We start from the raw sequence: 20,351 nt of genomic DNA, 5'->3' as shown, positions 1-20,351 counted from the left end.
GACATTTGATTACATGTTGCATTCAGCATGGGGTCATTTTGATGATGCTTATAGACATATGATTCTATATTTAGGGATTCTTGTTGCCACAAGTTTAATGGGTAAATAAACCTACATACTGTTCTACACATTGTCTCCAGTCACTTGTAAACCATACAGCTCAAAGTACAACAAATGTACATATTCATCAGTGAACTGACTTTGGAATTTAATAAATATAATAAAATATAGCTTACGGGGATAGTTCACCCTAAAATGAATATTCTTTTATCATTTACTCACCCTTTACAAATTTCAAACCTTTATACGATTCTGTGATTTGTTAAACTGAATAACAGATTTTGAAGAAAACTGGAAACCTGTAATCAGACTTCATAGTTTTGATCTTTTTTTGTTTTGTTTTTGGAAGTCAAGAGTTACAGTTTTTCAGCTTTCTTCTGATAACCAATTTCTTTAGTCTTTGCCATGATGACACTACATAATAATAGGCTATATGCACAGCTAGTGTTTTTCAGCCAAGGGTAAACTTCAGGGAAAAAAAGTTAACGTTGACTATTTTAAATTTTATTAAGTTCATTTAGCACAGAAACTCCATTGAAAATATTTAGGAAAATTAAATTTTCATATTTTAAAGAGATGGCAGGGAAAATGGAATTTAACACAGTGCTTATTGTCCCATCTGAGACCCACTTTATATTGTATATCTATCAGGCACTAAAGATCACTTATTTTAGAGAAATAAGTGAAAATAAGACTTTATTTTAATGCTAATAAAATTGACCTTAGCTGCTTTTTAAATTATTTAAACTATTTTTATTTTATTCCAACCAAACTAAAAGAAATAAAAAATTCTCTCCAAGAAAAAAAATATAATAGGAAACACTAACTTGTTTCGTGCTCAGTTAAACATCACTTAAAAATGTAATAAAATTTATATAAAAATGAATAACAATTTTATATTTGAAACTGCATTTGTAGCCCAAAATTTGTGTTTTAAAATACTAAACAGTACTCAATAATTAAACATGTTGAATGTAAACTCTATTATTGCAGTTTTGCTCCCTTTTACCATGCACAAAAACATCATTCAATATTAGGCAACAATTTTATACATGGTATTATACAATGTTTTTAATTTTTTTCCAAATCTTCATGGCCAATAGCAATAGCACATGCAGGTACAGGTGCATAATGTCAGTCTCTGTTTTACAGAGAAGGCACTGTGGGATTCACCACAGGGTGATTCATGCCTGTGGCAAATCCCATCCTGCAGCTCCACAATTGAATCAACAGTGTGTTTCATTCATGCATTAGTGCACACCACACAGGATACGCAACTCAGCAGACTCTCTTAACTCAATAACAGAACTTGTCAGACATCAGGACAGATTTTGGTTGCTGATGCTATCATGGATTTCCCCTTGTCTATCTGTGCACCTGGATCTCAGCTTTCTCAAGAGCCCTAACGTTGCCAGATTTGGTTATTTGAGCATGTTGAAAAACAGATTTAGGTTCAAACACTGATGAAAACATCTTTGTAGAAAAAAAGTATTTGTTATAAAAGAAATAAATTATAATAATATCTCATTTTAATTGATTATAAATACACTCACCGGCCACTTTATTAGGTCCAACTAATCAGCCAATCACATGGAGGAAACTCAATGAATTTAGGCATGTAGACATGGTCAAGACGATCTGCTGCAGTTCAAACCGAGCATCAGAATGGGGAAGAAAGGTGATTTAAGTGACTTGGGTGGCATGGTTGTTGGTGCTATAGGGGCTGGTCTGAGTACTTCAGAAACTGATGATCTACTGTGATTTTCGCGCACAACATCATGGATGTACAGCCGACAAATCTACAGCGACTGTAATGCTATTATGTCAATATCTATGCTATTATGTCAAATCTTTGAGAAATATTTCCAGTACCTTGTTGAATATATGCCACAAAGGATTAAGGCAGTTCTGAGGGCAAAAGTGGGTCCAACTCGATACAAGTAAGGTGTACCTAATAAAGTGGCCGGTAAATGTCCATTTTATATAGAAAGAACAATCTACAATTTCATCAATTTTGAGGTCAAAAGCCTAGTCTTATTTGAAGTACTAGTAAAAAACATACATATACACACACACACACACACACACACACACACACACACACACATATATATATATATATATATATATATATATATATATATATATAATATATATATATATATATATATATATATATATATAAAGTTCATAATAACAAAATTGTTAATTAATCAGACGTCACTTACTAAAAATAATACACTGTGCGATAACGTTTTGACAAAAATTAAGTTCATTGTCTGCCTACGCATCATTTGAACTCTGAAAATTCTGCACCGTTCTCCTAACTGCGCTGTTAAATTAATTGAGTTATAATCAATTACATCAGTGCAGATAAGGCAGGAAGACTGACGGCTTTAGACATATAGCAGAAATGGTTTCACATGAATATTCTGTAACAAGTTAGATTTCCAAATGTGGGGAACAAACTAGCTCATGGTGAACAGGAAACTAATGTAATTGAAACATTAAAGGAAGCTGACTGGGAAGCTAACAGTCTGGAAAGTGCAACGGTCATCTCTAAATCATATTCCGTATATCCTACTGTTTATCCAATACCGCATTTAAACCAAGTAAATTAATGTGTTACATGCATCCATACAAACAAAAGTACTGTAAATATTATTATTTATAGTTAACAGCAGTCATCCTTAAATGTGTGTATTTCATTATGCTGCAGGGTGCTCAAAACTAATCTGGTCAAAAGCAGAATTTCAATTCAAAATATACCAAAGATCGGAATATATCAGAAATTATCTGAGAAAACAAGAAAATAAAAACCCTATTTGCATCCCATGTTTTCAAGAAAACAAAACACTTCCAGGGAAAATGATCAATAATAAAAATGGAAGTTTGCAATTTGGAAAACCACAGTAACCCTTTTCTCCCAACATTAAATGATTTGCGCCTTAGAGAGCAGATGTCAATGCTGTCACGTTATCTTGCATTCACAGGTGAATGGTTGATGTTTGCAAACATAAACTTGTGAAATAGTTCTTGAAGATAATTTTATTTAAATCAAATGGCAAATCTTATGGCAGACTCTGTCTCAGACATTTCAGAATGGTTAAGCAGTATTAGTATGCACCGCCAATGGACTTTAGAGCAACTGAGATGTGTTCAATCATGGTTTTATGTCTGCCAATCCGTTGGATGAGTTTGGGTTTGGCAGTTGCCAAGAGAATGGTACTTGCCTGACTGCATTGTGCCAAGTGTAAATTTTGGTGTAGGAGGGAATATGATGTGGGGTTGTTTTTCAGGGACTGGACTAGGGCTGAACAATATATTGTTTGACCATTGATATTGCAATGTGTGTATCTGCAATAGTCACATCGGATTAGATTATTTATTAAAGATTAAGGTATGTAGATATCATTAAATATTAATATTTTTTTATCATTTATAAAATGATGAGCATGTTATTTTACATTCGATTGTTCAATTTCTGTACTTGAATACTTTTAGACTCTCCAGATAACCATAAAGCACTGTTTATTCATTTATTTTTGCTTGTATTTTATTATATTTTATGCAGATGCATTGCATGGAAAAAGACTTGATCATCCCAGTTGATCTAAATCAGAGATGCCCAAAGTAGACCCATTGTAACCTTTGATTTGTCCCACTATCCCATCTGAGAGGAGAGTAAGACCGATGGAGAGAGCTGGGGCTTTTGCTTTTGACAACTTTTGACAACTTCATTTCTAATTTGATGTAATGTTTTTAGCTACAAAAAAGCAAACTGGAATTAAATGTTTCAATTAAATTTGGTAAATGAATCTGCTTTATTAAAAAATGTAAATACTGTCACACATGGAAGACATAAGATTGGGAGCAGAATAATAAGAATCGGTGAGCAAATCAAGGCAAAAACTAGTGTAATTCTATTATAAATTAGATTGTTTTGTTTTTACTGTAATAAGTAAGTTAATTAATGTAAGAAAAATACTATATTCATTCATTCATTCGTTCATTTTCTATTTAGCTTAGTCCCTTTATTCATCAGGGGTCGCCTCAGCGGAATGAACCGCCAACTTATCCAATATATGTTTTACGCAGCGGATGCCCTTCCAGCTGCAACCCATCTATGGGAAAAAAATACTATATTAGTTAATAAAAATTAATGTTTTCTAGTCATTTTTAAATATTATTAAAAAAATTCGAAAATTAGGCAACTATATTTACCTCCGGCCCAGTAGCCTCACTCAAGTTTGGTTTTTGGCACTTCATAAGAAAAAGTTTGGGCACCCCTTAATAGAGCTATTCAAATCATCTGGTGAAATTTGATTCATATCGCTATATATTGGCAAAACAATATATAAAATATCAAAAACATCAAAATACAAAATATCGCAATGTTTGATTTTTCCAATAACATGCAGTCCTAGACTGGACTATGCCCCTTAAGCACCAGTTAAAGGAATTCTTAATGCTTTATCATACCAAGACATTGTTTTACAAATGTCATGCTCCTAAGATTGTGGGAACACTTTAGATGTTCCAACAAGACATGGATGAGTGAGTTTAGTGTGAAGGAACTTAACTAGCCTGTAAGGCTGCCCGTTACTGGAAAAATATGCAATATGCGATACTGTTGTTGAGTACTGCGATAACAATATTTCTTACAATATTTTAAAATAATATATTTATTTGATGAAAATAAAACAAACAGGTTATTATATGTCTTTCAGATCTAATTAATTCTAATTCAGACAAAAGAAAACTGTCAAGGTGCAAACATTTAGTCTTTAAAAACTATGAATGAGTGAAAATCTCTGATTGGCAGCTGTCATTTTCCTCCCATTTTCTAGTCTTGACTACCACCATTAGTATATATTTTCAACTCTGGGTTCACCAGCTCCAGCCAATAGCAGGAAAGCAAGTAGTGGGGAGGTCAGGATAAAGACAGTAAGGCCCCACCTGATTGGTCAAATTTAGATAAACAACCAACGCATAAAATAAATTTCATTTTTCATGTCTGTCATACATATATTGCATTGACTATTATTGTAATAATGATAATTTTGCGATATATTACTACTGGCCTGCACAGAATCCTGACCTCAACTCTATAGAACAACTTTGGGATGAAATAGAGCAACATTCTCATTTAACATCAGTGCCTGATCTCACTGATGCAACGCTAGAAAAATAGTGAGAAATGTGCATAAACACACTCTTAAACTTTGTGGAAAGCCTTCCAAGAGAGTTGAAGCTGTTGATGCGTTGGCAAACTCCCTATTAAACACTACATGTATTGGGATTTTGTTAAAGTTCATGTGCATGTAAAAACAGATGTTCCAAATCTTCTGGCAATACAGTATATTTTATGCAGTTCCCTACAGAGTCACCCTAAGAACTCTAAAATAACTAATTATTCCAAATACAGCTATTGAAGTAATGTGGTGAAGTTGTTGTATTGTGTAATATATTACAATTTTAACAATATTTTAGGTGTATATTGACATTGTCATCCAATGTTTTTAAGCGGTATTCCATATTGCACATACACATTTGTAACTGAAAACATAAATAAACAAAAAATTCTGCTTATACTGCTTACATTAAACATTTTAATATAGATTATTATGAAGAAAAGCATTTTTTTGCAAACTTTAAACCTCCAAAGGTGTAACTTCTGTACCAAACCAATTAATAACAGATCAAATTCTTTAGAATCTTAACAGATAAAACCAAGTCACTCTAATTTTACCCGACATATATAAAATTAAGAACATCCAATGTTGTGTAAACTTGATAAATCATCAGGCTGGGCAGCTCTGGTCCCCTGGTGTTTGCTTGTGTGTGAAGATATGAGCGTTTTACCTCTCCATTAATGTCTGTGGGCGAATGAGGGGATCAGATGCTCTGTTACACTTGAGCTCCCACTAAATTACAAGGCATCAGCCCACAGAGCTTCAGTGAACTCTCTACAGAGACCTACTCAAGAGAGACTACACAAACCCCAGCTGTGTTCACACCACATCGCTGCATTCCTGTTTGTCCTGTAAACACTGCTGGTAAATGGCATGGTGTATTATTCACAGTTCTAACATGTTAGGCAGTTTTCTAAATGATTATATAGAAGATATTGTCCCATTATACCTCAGATATATCTCACAGCATGTGTTTTGATTTATTATTAATTTACTTTAACACATACACACTCCCAACTCACACGCATGTTTGCTTTGTCATAATTTATTGTAATTATTTATAGATGTATATATATTTTTAAATGATTGCTGTATATTAACGCCAAGCATAGTCCTCACAGAAAATATTATATTATATTATATTATATTATATTATATTATATTATATTATATTATATTATATTATATTATATTATATTATATTATATTATATTATATTTTGTATTGTATTATATTATATTATATTTTGTATTATATTATATTATATTATATTATATTATATTATATTATATTATATTATATTATATTATATTTTGTATTATATTATATTATATTATATTTTGTATTATATTATATTATATTATATTATATTATATTATATTATATTATATTATATTATATTATATTACTTTATATTATATTATATTATATTATATTATATTATATTATATTATATTTTTATTATATTATATTATATTATTTTATATTATATTGTATTACATTACATTACATTACATTACATTACATTACATTACATTACATTATATTATAGGGCGACGCGGCGAAGCAGTAGTTAGTGCTGTCACCTCACAGCAAGAGGGTCGCTGGTTCGAGCCTCGGTTGGGTCAGTTGGCATTTCTGTGTGGATTCCCACGAAAGGCGAAAACACAAAATACTGAAGTACAGATTTTTTAAAATTATCTACATATATAGCATTTCTCAAAGTCACATAGCTTAACTTGATTAACTTAACTTAGATAAACTGGCCCGTTGCTGCGGCATCAACTAATTTGTGGTGGAAAAATGTCAGAGCACTTCAACTGTGGAAGATCGACAGCATATGCTTTGTGGAAGAGGATGGACACAGCACAAGCAGAACACATGAGACAGTTTCTGTTGAGCCCGTCTAAAGCAAACAATGATGAGGGAACAGCAGAGCCTGCATGCTCCATTAGCACTGATCTGCACACATTACAGCCTACAGCACCTACCATTATCAGCTGACCAGCGCTCAATCTCGGCTCCTGTAAAGCCTGATTAGTTCAGGTTACTCAAAACAACTAATTTCTTCAAAACTTTTGAGTAAATAAACATGTTTTTTCCAAGTCTGTTGATCTTTACATTTTTAATTCGTATTTTTATTTGGGTAACACTTTATTTTGATAGGTCATTTGAGTATTAGTAGACTGTCTGCTTAGTATCAGTTGATACTGCTCCTTCAACAGACATTTAACTGACTATAAGAAACTTTGCAAGTACATGTCAACTTCCACTAACCCTAACCCTAACTCCAACCTAACAGTCTACTTATTCACCTCATTCTTCACGTACTATAGTGGGCGCAGCCATTTGAATCTCTTTGGCTCAAGAATTCCGGTCTCGTTCACTTCCATTCATTTTAGACGTTAAAAACAGCTAATTCTGCTGCTTTATGTTGCAAACTGATATTTCTTTATTATATTATTCTGCTTTGTCTGTAAACACACTTTGTAGAGCAACTAGTTTGACCGTTTTCTATCGTTTATTATTCCTAGTCATTACTCCCATAGGCAACTGAATCGGAAGGTCTCAAACAATCGCAAAAAGCGCACTTCCACATTTTAGAATAAGGTCAATAATCTTATCAGAATTAGTTGGCATGTGGATGCAATGTAACTAAATTCAACAAACGGACCATCAAAATAAAGTGTGACCTTAACTTGTTTGTGAAAAGTGGAAGTCACACAGGTGTCTCTTGTAAACTCCCAGTTCTCACAGATTTTGGGATTCCATCCCAAAGTGAAGTGATCTTTTTAAAGTTCACAAACGAAGAAAAGAAAATCCCAAATGCAAATTAGGTTTTTTTCCACTATAGGGCTGCACGATTCTGGCTTTTTTTTTTTTTTTTTTGCTTAAAATCAAGATCACAATTTTCTCACAATTCTGTAGATGTAAAATAAAGGTTTATATGAGTAGCCTATTATTATTGTTATTCTCAGACATATGACAAAACAACAGCAATAATTATATTAGGCCTGTTGGTTAAAACGCTCAATTTTTTAAAGACTTGGAATGTTGGACTTGAGCAGACTTTAACCATTTAACCAGACTGGTTGTTAATGCACAGTAAAGTGATGACATCTGAACACAACTATTGATAATTCTGAAGTTTAATTATATGTTTGAGACATATGCTTGTCATTTGTCATTGACAACATTATTAGACTTTTTTTTTTTTTGGTAAAATAAAACATTTGTCATTATCAGATTCCATCTTGCATTATATAGGCTAGAGTAGTTATACTTACACTTAAACATTTATTTTCATGCACAACACTTTGTGTTCTCTGTGAAAGAAAAAAAAAGCATATAAAATGCTTGCCGTAATCATAACTCTAAAATGCGATATGATTATTTAAATGATGTACTTGCTTTCGGTATCACTTTTCACTGCAGAGTACGCCCATGTCATGGCTGCCGTCACTTTGAGTTCAGTTTGCAACAAACTGAATGTTATTTACAACTTTATTATCTGTTATTCACAGTCTATGCAGGTTCTGTTCACTAAAGTGAAAGACATTGGCGGGCACGTGTGCGTCCTCTCATAACAGCATTTTTGTAGCTGCAAGATTTCGCAAATTTTGTAGCTGCAAATACGTCACTGCATTATGACAGAAATTAAATTTTTAGGTGAAATATACCTTATAAATACAGCATGTGACACGTTTAACACCATTTGGAGGTGTCAAAGTCGCTGAGCAGGGTATACGGTATAAAACAATGTGGAGACTTGTGCGTCTGCCTTTATGCTTCTCTCCTGACCTTGAAAATATAATTGGCTGAATCACAGAAAAACTGAATTGAGATCATGTGTAGGGTCGAATCGAGATCGCAACCTTTTTTCTAATAATCGTGCAGCCCTATTTTCCAATTACGTTTTTAGAGTGGCTGTCTTTCCTTTTCATTAATTTCACAATTTGGTTTTATAGTGCTGGAATTGATAAGCAGTGATGCATCGATCTTGATTGATTTATAAATTTTTGATTCATTTGTTTTTTTTTTAAATCACTGATTTCAAAATTTGATTCTTTCCAATCAAAGTATCTGCTTCCAATACTGACTTCCATTTTTTTCATCAAATTTTCTAAACATTTTCCTTTGAGGGTCAGTCCCTGATTTATCAGATGATGCCACAGTGGAATGAACCACCAATTTTCTGAAAACATTTAAAAGATTCAATTAGATTTTATAATTTTCAAAATAGAAAGTACAGTGGTCCCTCCTTTTACACTTTTTTCGTATCTGTCCAAGAAAGCCAAACATTTGCGATTAATTAACCAGTGGAAAATCTTCTCTTGCTCTGTTTCCTACTACTGGTTCTGTGAGCGTGATCTGTCAATCACTCAGACAATCCAATGTGCTCTACAGAGACACGCCTTTTCCGCCAAAATATGTCTGACAGTAGTTTCTGGATCTCCTAAAATTTCCGGGATTTAGGTTTTACTTTAGCTTTCTAAAGTTGCCTTCATTTGTTTGCGTTTTTGCAGCTGTGAGAGAAACATTAAATGATTAATCATTCAATAAACGACTCGGATAAACTTTACTATATACTCGGCGAGAACAAAGTTATTTGTTATAAAATATTTTAAATTTTGTATCTATATTGCCAGCAAAATATTTGTTAGAAATGGCTAATCAACTAATTTGCCTTTAAATAATCTACACTTTTTATACTAGTAATTATTATAATTTTTAGCAATAATGTCTATTATGGGTCTTTATCCATTTTTTATATTTATTTCTCATTTGCTGTATGTTTTATTAATTTAATGATGTTAATATATTACATACTTTATACACATATACAATGCTTTGGTAATACTGTAAATGTCAAGCCAATAAAGCAACTTTAGAGAGAGAGAGAGAGAGAGAGAGAGAGAGAGAGAGAGAGAGAGAGAGAGAGAGAGAGAGAGAGAGAGAGAGAGAGAGAGAGCGAGCAAGAGAGCAGCCTTTACCTGTCAGTGGGTGCAGATGGCTCCTAAATAGCAAAAATTTAACAGAAATACATTTCTTTTATTTCAGCAGCCTTTTTTTTTAAATAACTTAAACCCATTGAAAAGTAAAGGTGTATAGCAGTGTCATAATAAATAAAAATACAGTTAAAAATCACATTTTTGTTTTTGTTTGTTGCATGTAGTTGATCATTTATGTGCTGTGGGTAAAAAGTGTTTCAATCTGGCTATCATCACAAGTATATTTCAAACCTGTGGGAAGCACTGATGCCTAAACACAAACATTTTACTACATTTAATGATTTTATTTAATGTTTAAAGAGAAGTTGCATATGAAATGAGCAAAGTTTGTTAACATTTGTTTAAAAAAATATCTCGTTTTGCTTTGACGTTGACAGTATTTCTGTCTGCTGGATTATCTGTGCTGCATTTTGAGCTTCTCTGGCTTCTATTAAAGCGGTTTATGTTAACAAACTTTACTATAAAATTATTGCAATGAAGATGGTATGCAAGTATGAAACAGAGATCAGCTGAATTGTTGAATGTTTTGGGCAAAAAATGTCCGATTTCAATTTGTGGCCGGTCGATCAGTGCATCTCCACAGAGGCATAAGCGACAACACTTCCCGTTGAGAACACAGATGGCCTGAACATTAGCTGCTCTCCACAGTTACCAGGGCAAAGGGAGGCACTCAGCTGAACAGAACTGCACATGACCAGTCTAATATAAACACACATGCACTGGAGAATAACTCTCTAAAAACAAATGTACTTCCTCAGCGCTATGATTATTCTAGTCTATAGTGAGAATGCTGAGAAGATAACGCACAAAACATAACTAGAACTTCTCAATCCACATATATAGTATAGAACAGGTTATTTCTAATTGACCAAAATGGATTGTGTTATGACTATTCTAATCAGCGCTATGATTATTCTAGTCTATAGTGAGAATGCTGAGAAGATAACGCACAAAACATTATCAGAACTTCTCAATCCACATATATAGTATAGAACAGGTTATTTCTAATTGATCAAAATGGATTGTGTTATGACTGATAATGGCAATTTTAATGACACTCAACAATTAAGCCATTTTAATGCCGATATAAATATAAGGAGTAGTTTATTAATATATTTAATATTGGATTAAAGTCAAATCCAATGGCTGGGCCATTCAACAGCTTGATTTTCTTTTTTTGAAACCATTTTGAGAGTTTCCTTGTCTGTGTTTTGGATCATTGTCATGCTGAAATGTCCACTCTGATTTCATCTTCATCATCTGCTAATCTACAACAGATGTTGAACTGAAGCAGCTAAAATTAATTTACAACGAGGAAGGGCAGGGTGTTGCTGAAGAACAACTGAAAGATTTCAGCTGCTGGCTGGGCTTTCACTGCCTTTTCACACCTCCCTTTCTTCATGTGTTCAATACTGTTTTCCAGTGTCATTTCATTTTTATTACAAGTTTTATGACACATAACTTAATTTGTAAACTAATTCGATTTTTTTTTTTCTTTTCATATATGTATTTCTTTGGTTATTATCAACAACTGATGAACATTTCTAGTCAACAGCAAATGTGTTTTCTGAGAAAAATGGTTATATGTTGAATACTTTTTCCCGCACTGTGTACAGCTATGGAAAAATAATAAAACATTCAGTTTCTCTGCATTTACAAATTGTAGTTATGTTCTAAAATATATTTAGGTTTTATTCTCTAAACTATAAATGATGACATATATTTCAAATTTAAAATAACAATGCTGTCATTTTTGCATATTACAACTAAATGTGCCATGTTTAAAGTTTATATTCTTTTTAAACAGCACAATACCAATTTTTAATGCTATACAAGTTAAAGAAACCAGGATTTGGTGAAATAACACTATGTACTCCTACGTATTGTAATTTTGTAATTACACAACATGCAAAAGTAAATTTTGCATAATATGTGCCCTTATTTTCAATATTTTCTGAGATGTTGTTTGTGTGATTGCAAACCTGAATATTCAGCAGCAGTTACTGCAGTCTTTAAAAGCCTTATGCTTAAAGTACAGTGCTGCTTAAAAAAAAAAAAATTATATAGATATGTATATATATATATATATATATATATATATATATATATATATATATATATACATACACATATATATATATATATATACACATATATACATATCTATATCATTTTTTTTTTAAAGCAGCACTGTAATTACACAATATATATATATATATATATATATATATATATATATATATATATATATATATATATATATATATATATATATATATATATATATATATATATATATATATATATTCTGTTCAATGGAGAGAAGATTTTTTAACACATTTCTAAACATAATAGTTTTAATAACTGGTTAATTTTTTCTTTGCCATGATGACAGTAAATAATATTTTACTAGATATTTTTCAAGACACTTCTATACAACTTAAAGTGACATTTAATGGCTTAACTAGGTTAATTAGGGTAACTAGGCAGGTTGGGGTAATTAGGCAAGTTATTGTATAACGATTGTTTGTTCTGTAGACAATCGGAAAAAAATTGCTTTTTGTATATTTTAATATATTAAAATATTTATATTCTATATAGTGCAGTTTTTTATATTTTTTATGTTTATATTGATTTATATGTTTATATTTATGTTTTTAAATATTTTAAGATGCTGTTTATGTAATGGCTTATCTGAATATTCAGCAGCAACTGAAGTCTTTAAAAGTTCTGTGCTTAAAAGTACAGCACTGCTTAAAACTTCTGTTTAATTATTTTCTAACATTATATGTTTTGTAACATTATATGTCTGAACCGTATTTTCAGTAATATATAATGTTATTAGCGCAGACAAATCTAGACAGTAGCCTGGGCATTGAGTTGCATTCATTAATATCTGTTTACTGATTGATAAGAGGAAAAGTGATGTTTCAGAATCATTCTTGTTGAACGAGGCTTTATTTACACATGTGCTTGGTTTAAAATGACAGCTCATTAGCATCACAAAGGAGCAACCCCTTCCACAGCCAGTCTCTAAATATAGCCCTCTTTAATAATGTAGCGGCACTCAATAATTAAGTGCAATTGTTCTGGTCAGAAAAGAGGAACTTTTTTTATGGTGTCACGGTTAAAGTGGGGCAAGACGGGCTGAGGTGTCGTCTTGCCAAGCAGGAGAGCGGAATCAAGAGGCTTCAATTACCATTCATTAAATCACCCATCAAAGACCATGCTTGCATTTAATAGATTTATGAGGGCTTACAAATATGTAAATATGTGTTAAAACTAACCATCAGCCTCCAGTCACATGTTTAACTTCACAGCTTTAAATATAACACAAGCCATGTTTGTGTTTGTGTGTCTTGCTTTGAGACTAAAAAAGTAATTTTACTTGAAAGGGTATGGTGCATTAAACCATCAAAATAAGTGTCTGACTTGCTGGTTCAAATCACTTTTGTGAAAATAAAATATCAAAATTTATTTTAATGTTATTCATAAATTACATTGTACCCATAATAAATAAATTATTATGTGATTATACTAAAAAAAGTTTAATGTAAAATGGGTCAAATGAGTAAACATAGTATGTAGGATAGTGGCAGGGTGTACATTTTTTTATTCTGAATATTAATACCTTTTTATTTATAAAACCATTTTGTATTTACTTATATGAGATTAGTTTGTTTTAGGTTTTCCACATTTATTTTTAAATAGATTTCTTTAAATATACTATTAATGTTTATTGTTTTGTGTGTGCGTTTTTACATGTTAGTAGTTGTCTTCTGTAAATCAAGGTAAAAATGCATGATAGTCATTTTTGCTTCAAAAAATAAACAGGAAAAAGCTGTTTATTAACAAAAAATAAACATAAAAAGTTGTTTATTGCTTTAGTCCGTATGTATTTAGTTGATATTTTCTAAAACATATTATTCAATGTCACACTTGAATGATTATAGAAAGTAAACATGTAAAAAAATAATAGGATTTGCTATTTTCCAATATAGTTTACTTCTTAAGCCGATCAAACGCTGATACTTGAACACTGCTCAATTTACAGAGCCATATAAAGACCGACTCATAACAGTTCTTATTTGTATTCATGTGTGATTTACCTAAAAAAAAATACCAAGGTAAATCACACATGAATACAAATAAGAACTGTTATGAGTCGGTCTTTATATGGCTCTGTAAATTGAGCAGTGTCCAAGTATCAGCGTTTGATCGGCTTAAGAAGTAAACTATATTGGAAAATAGCAAATCCTATTATTGATTCATTCATTCATTCATTTTCTTTTCAGCTTAGTCCCTTTATTAATCTGGGGACGCCAAAGTGGAATGAACCGCCAACTTATCCAGCACATGTTATATGCAGCGGATGCCCTTCCAGCCGCAACCCATCTCTGGGAAACATCCATACACACTCATTCACACTCATACACTACGGACAATTTAACCTTCCCAATTCACCTGTACTGCATGTCTTTGGACTGTGGGGGAAACAGGAGCACCCAGAGGAAACCCACACGAACGCAGGGAGAACATGCAAACTCCACACAGAAACGCCAACTGACCCAGCCCAGGTTCGAATCAGCGACCTTCTTGGTGTGAGGCGACACCACTAACTACTGCACCACCCATTCCTATTATTCAAAATAATATAATATAATATAATATAATATAATATAATATAAGTAACCAAGAATACCAAAATAATGATCTCATGTTCTCAAAACAAATCAAACAAACAAACAAAAAAAAATCACCAAAAAAAAAAAAAAAAAAAACACGGCTGTACATAGTCTTGAGATACAGATGTGTCCAAGTGTGTTTGATCTGTTTAAATATATGTTTATACTACTATATTGTAAATTAGGATACCCTATTATTCAAAATAATATAATATATTGCAATATAATATAATATAATATAATATAATATAATATAATATAATATAATATAAGGGCATCCGCTGCATTTTTTTGCTGGATAAGTTGGCGGTTCGTTCCGCTGTGGACCCCTGATTAATAAAGGACTAAGCCAAAAAGAAAATGAATGAATTGACGAATAATATAATATAATTTTTGAGTAACCATAGAAACCAAAATAATGATGGAAGATTATCAAAATAAAAAAATAAAAACTACTCGAAAAGAAAAGAAAAGAAAAGAAAAGAAAAGAAAAGAAAAGAAAAGAAAAGAAAAGAAAAGAAAAGAAAATAACCATAGTCTATAGTCTTGAGAAACAGATATTTCAACAAGTGGTCGTGACTTCGGATCAACAGGTTGAAGGCTGAACAGCAGCACAGCAATACAGACTGAGCTGCATTTACTACTAACGTATTTGCTCACTGCGAGAGATGAATTATGGCACAAGCGACGCGACATTCCTGTTCAATTTACAGTCATTCCAGATGTTTGAAGCAAGAAATTCAGCACTGAGCTCATAGATGTCCACCATGTGGGCAACACTTCAACAGCTCTGTTTGCTTAATGGCCAGAACACGAACAGCAAAACGCACAAAGCAACAGGCTTTGGATATAAAACAACGTGTCTTACCTTGCTTCGTATTTGCCCGGAGGTTGACACTTTCCTGATGAGTTTCTGCGGCCCTTCCTGCTCTCCCTCGCTGTCGGATGACTCGTCCACCACCGGCCCCGAGCCCCCGACAGCCCCCACTGCGGGAAGCCCCGAGGCGGACGCCGCTGCTTTCTCTGGCTCCTGCGGGGGAAAGTCAAAGCACTCCGGGTTAGGAACGCGCTCAGCCGCTCCCTTCCTCTCCGCTGGGATGCGGGAGCTGGACAACGGCTGGAAAGCGGTTTTCTTGGCCGTCATGCTGTTGCTTTTCTCTGCCCAACCACGAGCCTCCAGACATTCACTTAGTCCGAGATTGTAAATGAAACTTTCCTAGCCGGGGAGCATGCATTTTCACGGCGGAACACTGCTGGTTCTTCAGACCGCATGAAGGCTGGCGGAGGGCTGAGACGCTCGGAGCGGGAGGAAATCTCTGTAGCAAACCCTAGCGGCGGACGGGTATGTCACAAACTATGGCGAGAAGGACACAGCAACAGATGTTTCTCCTGTAACATTATAGCCACAAGCAGACTGAGCCTCAAGACCTGGTCAGATAGACTAGTTTGTACATTGACGCGCTTCCTAAAAACAACGCGCTGTCAGAGGAAAGATTCTACCTCACCCCTAAAAACATTGGTCGAACATATTTATAAACATGTGTTGAGAATAATCTGGGCCCCACGCGTTGCGGTAAAAAATATCGTTTTGTCACTCAGACTTGTACTGAAATGTTGTTAATGTATAAATATAAACATTATAAGTTAGAAAAGTAACGATATAACATTGCACTATATATGACAGAATCCCTCGCTTGAGACTGTAACCATAGCAACAGTTGAAGGCTGAAGCTATTTTATGCAGGATGTGACATTACAACAACTGAACAGCATAACATATAAGTAGATGTTGTCAATTTATTACACATTTACATGTCGGTAGTTGTTCGTCAAGTTTAGTATAGATATGTTGATTGTTGGCACGCTAAAATAATAATTAGGATGCTTATACTAACACCTCTCTCTCTCTCTTTCTCTCTAAAAATATTTTCAACATATAGTTTTTGTTTTTACAAAAAATCTCTTATTTTCACACTTCTTTTGCCATGAACATAATATACGCACATAATTGCACATATTTACAATTAAATAGAATAACATTATTGCAATAAAGCCCATGCTTTGCTGTAGTTTTTAATAGGTGTCTTGGGAATTCAAACTGTTGACCTAACCCATTGATTGTTTTTATTGATCAGTTTTCCAAATATCGTTTACATTCAGTAGCCTACATTTATAAAAATGTCACTAAAGAGCTTTAACAAGAGCTTTATCACCAAATGTACATGTCACCAAATACATATCTAAGTATAATTTACTTCCACTATATTCACTTGAAAATGGGTCATTGCGGTTGGCACATTTCCTCTCCATTGTAACTTTGAATAGCTAACAGCAGCTGATAGCGAATGTCACCAAGAAAACCCGTGGCACAGTTACGTTTCCTGAATTATTCGCTTTAAAAAAAAGTAAAACTCACTGTATTCGAAAAATAAACACACTAAATGATCATTAATAAGTTTGATGGTCTATATACATCTTTACATGACTAACTTAAAGGCTAACGGCTAACGTTAAAATCAGTCCCGTTGATAAAGTTCATCGGTTTGAACAGAGGAATGTAAACTCGTCTAATGAGCGACCGAACTCAGAAGATGGAAGATTCTTCGCGTATCACTGCAGCGATCTTGCACTCACATCGCGATAAGGCACAATCAGATCTAAAATCCCTAATTAACGCCTATTAGCAGTGATCTGCATGTGTGTAAGATTATAAAGGATCTCTTTGACGTCTGTCCAAACAGAAAATTTTCAGCAGTACTGACCAGTTCTTCCCAGGCAGGGCTGCGAGTATATTTGCAGTCATCTTCCATATTCTCCTAGTCCCCGTGCTTAGGATCTGTCCGCACAAATGACGCGCTACTTTTACTCGTATAATCGGGCATATGGTTCGAGTCTATTACACCGAGTGTTATTTCCCTTTCTCCACTCCTCCCTACTCTATCAGGGTCTCCCAGAGGCTGAGCCTGCTTCTCTCCACGTGATAAATGTCAGATCCCTATAAGGAACTGGAGCGCAATTCGTGACGTCACAGAACCTGCTTTTTATCCCACTTTTTCAAAGACGTAATAATAACAATAAATAAATAAACAAGCCTTGGTTTAAAAACGCGAGACTGTGTAGAAAGGCATGTTTATTTTTGCTACACGGAACATGACATTCTAATATGAATATTCTTCTAATTTGGTTATTTTAGTTGACCAAAAATTGTGAAATATATCACTAGTTGTCAGGGGCAGACTTAGTGATTTGGGGGTCCTGAGCAATTCCAGTATGGGGCCCTAGCATTAAAACTCAACTTTCTCTATAGTTTTTTTTGTTTGTTTGTTTGTTGATTTTTTGTGTAAATAAACATATTAATTAATTAGTTATTTTTGAACCTTTATTAATCTGGGGTCGCCACAGCGGAATATACCGCCAACTTATCCAGCATATGTTTCATGCAGCTTATGCCCTTCCAGCTGCAACCCAGTACTGGGAAACACCCATACACACTCATTCCCACACATACACTGCGGACAATTTTTTTATCTTGCTCAATTCACCTAGCACATGTCTTTGAACTGTGGGGGAAACCGAAGCACCAGAAGGAAACCCACGCGAACATGCGGAGAACATGCAAACTCCACACAGAAATGCCAACTGACCAGCTGAGGCTCGAACCAGCCACCTTCTTGCTGTGAAGCGATCGTGCTACCCACTGTGCCACTGTGCAGCCCTATACAAAAAATTCACAAATAAAAAACCAACTTCACAAACTAACTATATGTACAGCTAATTAGCCATACTTGTGATTAGATTTTAATATATGCATGTGCAGTAGGGAAGGAACATTCCATTATACGTGGGGGGCCCTGGTTTTAAAATTCTGGTTTTGAAAGTTTAAAATAAAATCTTAATAGTTATAGACAGATTTTACAACATATGATAAAAAATTTATAAAAGAGTTATAATGTTAATATAAACTTCATGGCATTGGTCGGGCCCCCTAATTTCCCAGGGCCCGCTTATTGGTTAAGTCCACCCCTGCTAGTTGTTTAAAACATTATTCGTTGGGTCATGAAACGTTAAGAGTAACAAAAATTGTATATTTACATTTGACATCATTTTGCAGCAAAATAATTTATTTGTCTAGCTAATTTACCAAGATGTTGTCTAACTGTTGATGTCTAACTCTCTATACATATAATTTTTTTTTCTATTCAATCTTAACCATAAAGAAAACCTCATAAAAGTTGATAACAGAATAACAATGATAATAATAATCATAATAATAATAATAAGAAGAAGAAAAAGAAGAAAGGAATAATATATATATATATATATATATATATATATATATATATATATATATATATATATATATATATATATATATATATATATATATATATATATATATATAGTTCGTGTGGGTGCTCCGGTTTCCCCCACAGTCCAAAGACATGTGGTACAGGTGAATTGAGTTGCTAAATTGTCCATAGTGTATGAGTGTGAATAAATGTGTATGGATGTTTCCCTGAGATGGGTTGCAGCTGGAAGGGCATCCGCTTTTAAAGTTTAGATAACTAGCTAATTCAAGTTAAACCTAAACAGATTACAAACATCTTCGAAATATAGACTGTGATTACCGTATCCTCAACAGAAGCAACATTTGTGAGTTATTCCTAGAAATCAACGCTTAAGTTAACCATAGACTGTAAACAATATATTCTAAACCGATTTCTTAACCGATTCTCCAAGTTTGGTTCTCTTGGTATAGTGTTAATTTGCTCCTATATATGTATTTTTTTTATTCATAAATGTAAATGGGCAGTGAAAAAAACTAGTTTTAATCACTTTCAAATAGAAATAGGTAATTACCTGTGTACGACAAAAGTAACGAAAATACCAAAGCAAAAAGAACTGTTAATTATCTTAAAGCCTTACATCTTCTCTTTGAATAATTGTATTTTTTATATTGTATTTACTTTTATGTCAATTTAATGTTATGTTATTGCCCTTATGTGTTTTATGTTTTGCGCCAAAAAGAAAAAAAGTTTGCTTCTCTTGGAACTCGTGAAACAGCAGCCCGTTCTACACGGAGGAGTTATTGAATGGACAGTTTCTGTCCTTCGTTCTAATCCCTCCGTCTAGAGCTGTTCACCGGTGGTGTAAACACTCATGACGTGACGTGAACATGATGAAATAACATTGGACACTTAACGGTATATGTGGTCTTTTTTTAATTCTATAAAGCTTCAGAATGCACTCGCGTATTTTATTCAAAGGAACGGCAGCAGCCGTTGCTGCGAGAAGGATTCGCCATATATTGGGACCCTTGATGTCAAAAGAAGGTTGGAACTGCAGCGCACATGAGGTCAAACTCCTTAACACATCATCAGGTGCTGGATTTGTCAAAG

At 33.4% G+C, this 20,351-nt stretch overlaps 2 protein-coding genes across 6 annotated transcripts in view; one reads left to right on the top strand and one right to left on the bottom strand.

Annotated features, from left to right (window-relative positions):
* The window catches only part of dgkh (diacylglycerol kinase, eta), a 176,409-nt gene extending 158,538 nt beyond the window's left edge, over positions 1–17,871 (bottom strand). For 3 of the 5 annotated variants that reach the window (XM_056464991.1, XM_056464994.1, XM_056464993.1), the window contains exon 1: positions 15,821–16,242. In XM_056464991.1, coding sequence (XP_056320966.1) covers positions 15,821–16,096 — 276 coding nt within the window. In that variant the 5' untranslated portion in view covers positions 16,097–16,242. Of the gene's footprint in view, positions 1–15,820; positions 16,243–17,714 lie in introns of those variants that run through there. The other 2 variants (XM_056464992.1, XM_056464995.1) reach the window with 2 other exon arrangements.
* Positions 17,872–20,080: 2,209 nt separating this feature from the next.
* The window catches only part of vwa8 (von Willebrand factor A domain containing 8), a 241,414-nt gene continuing 241,143 nt past the window's right edge, over positions 20,081–20,351 (top strand). The window contains exon 1 of the mRNA XM_056464990.1: positions 20,081–20,333. Within this exon, the coding sequence (XP_056320965.1) occupies positions 20,195–20,333 (139 nt within the window). The 5' untranslated portion in view covers positions 20,081–20,194. The remainder of the gene's footprint in view (positions 20,334–20,351) is intronic.

Source organism: Danio aesculapii, chromosome 9 (genome assembly GCF_903798145.1).
Source record: "Danio aesculapii chromosome 9, fDanAes4.1, whole genome shotgun sequence".
Classification (NCBI taxonomy): domain Eukaryota; kingdom Metazoa; phylum Chordata; class Actinopteri; order Cypriniformes; family Danionidae; genus Danio; species Danio aesculapii.
This window is presented reverse-complemented; position numbering and strand designations above follow the sequence as displayed.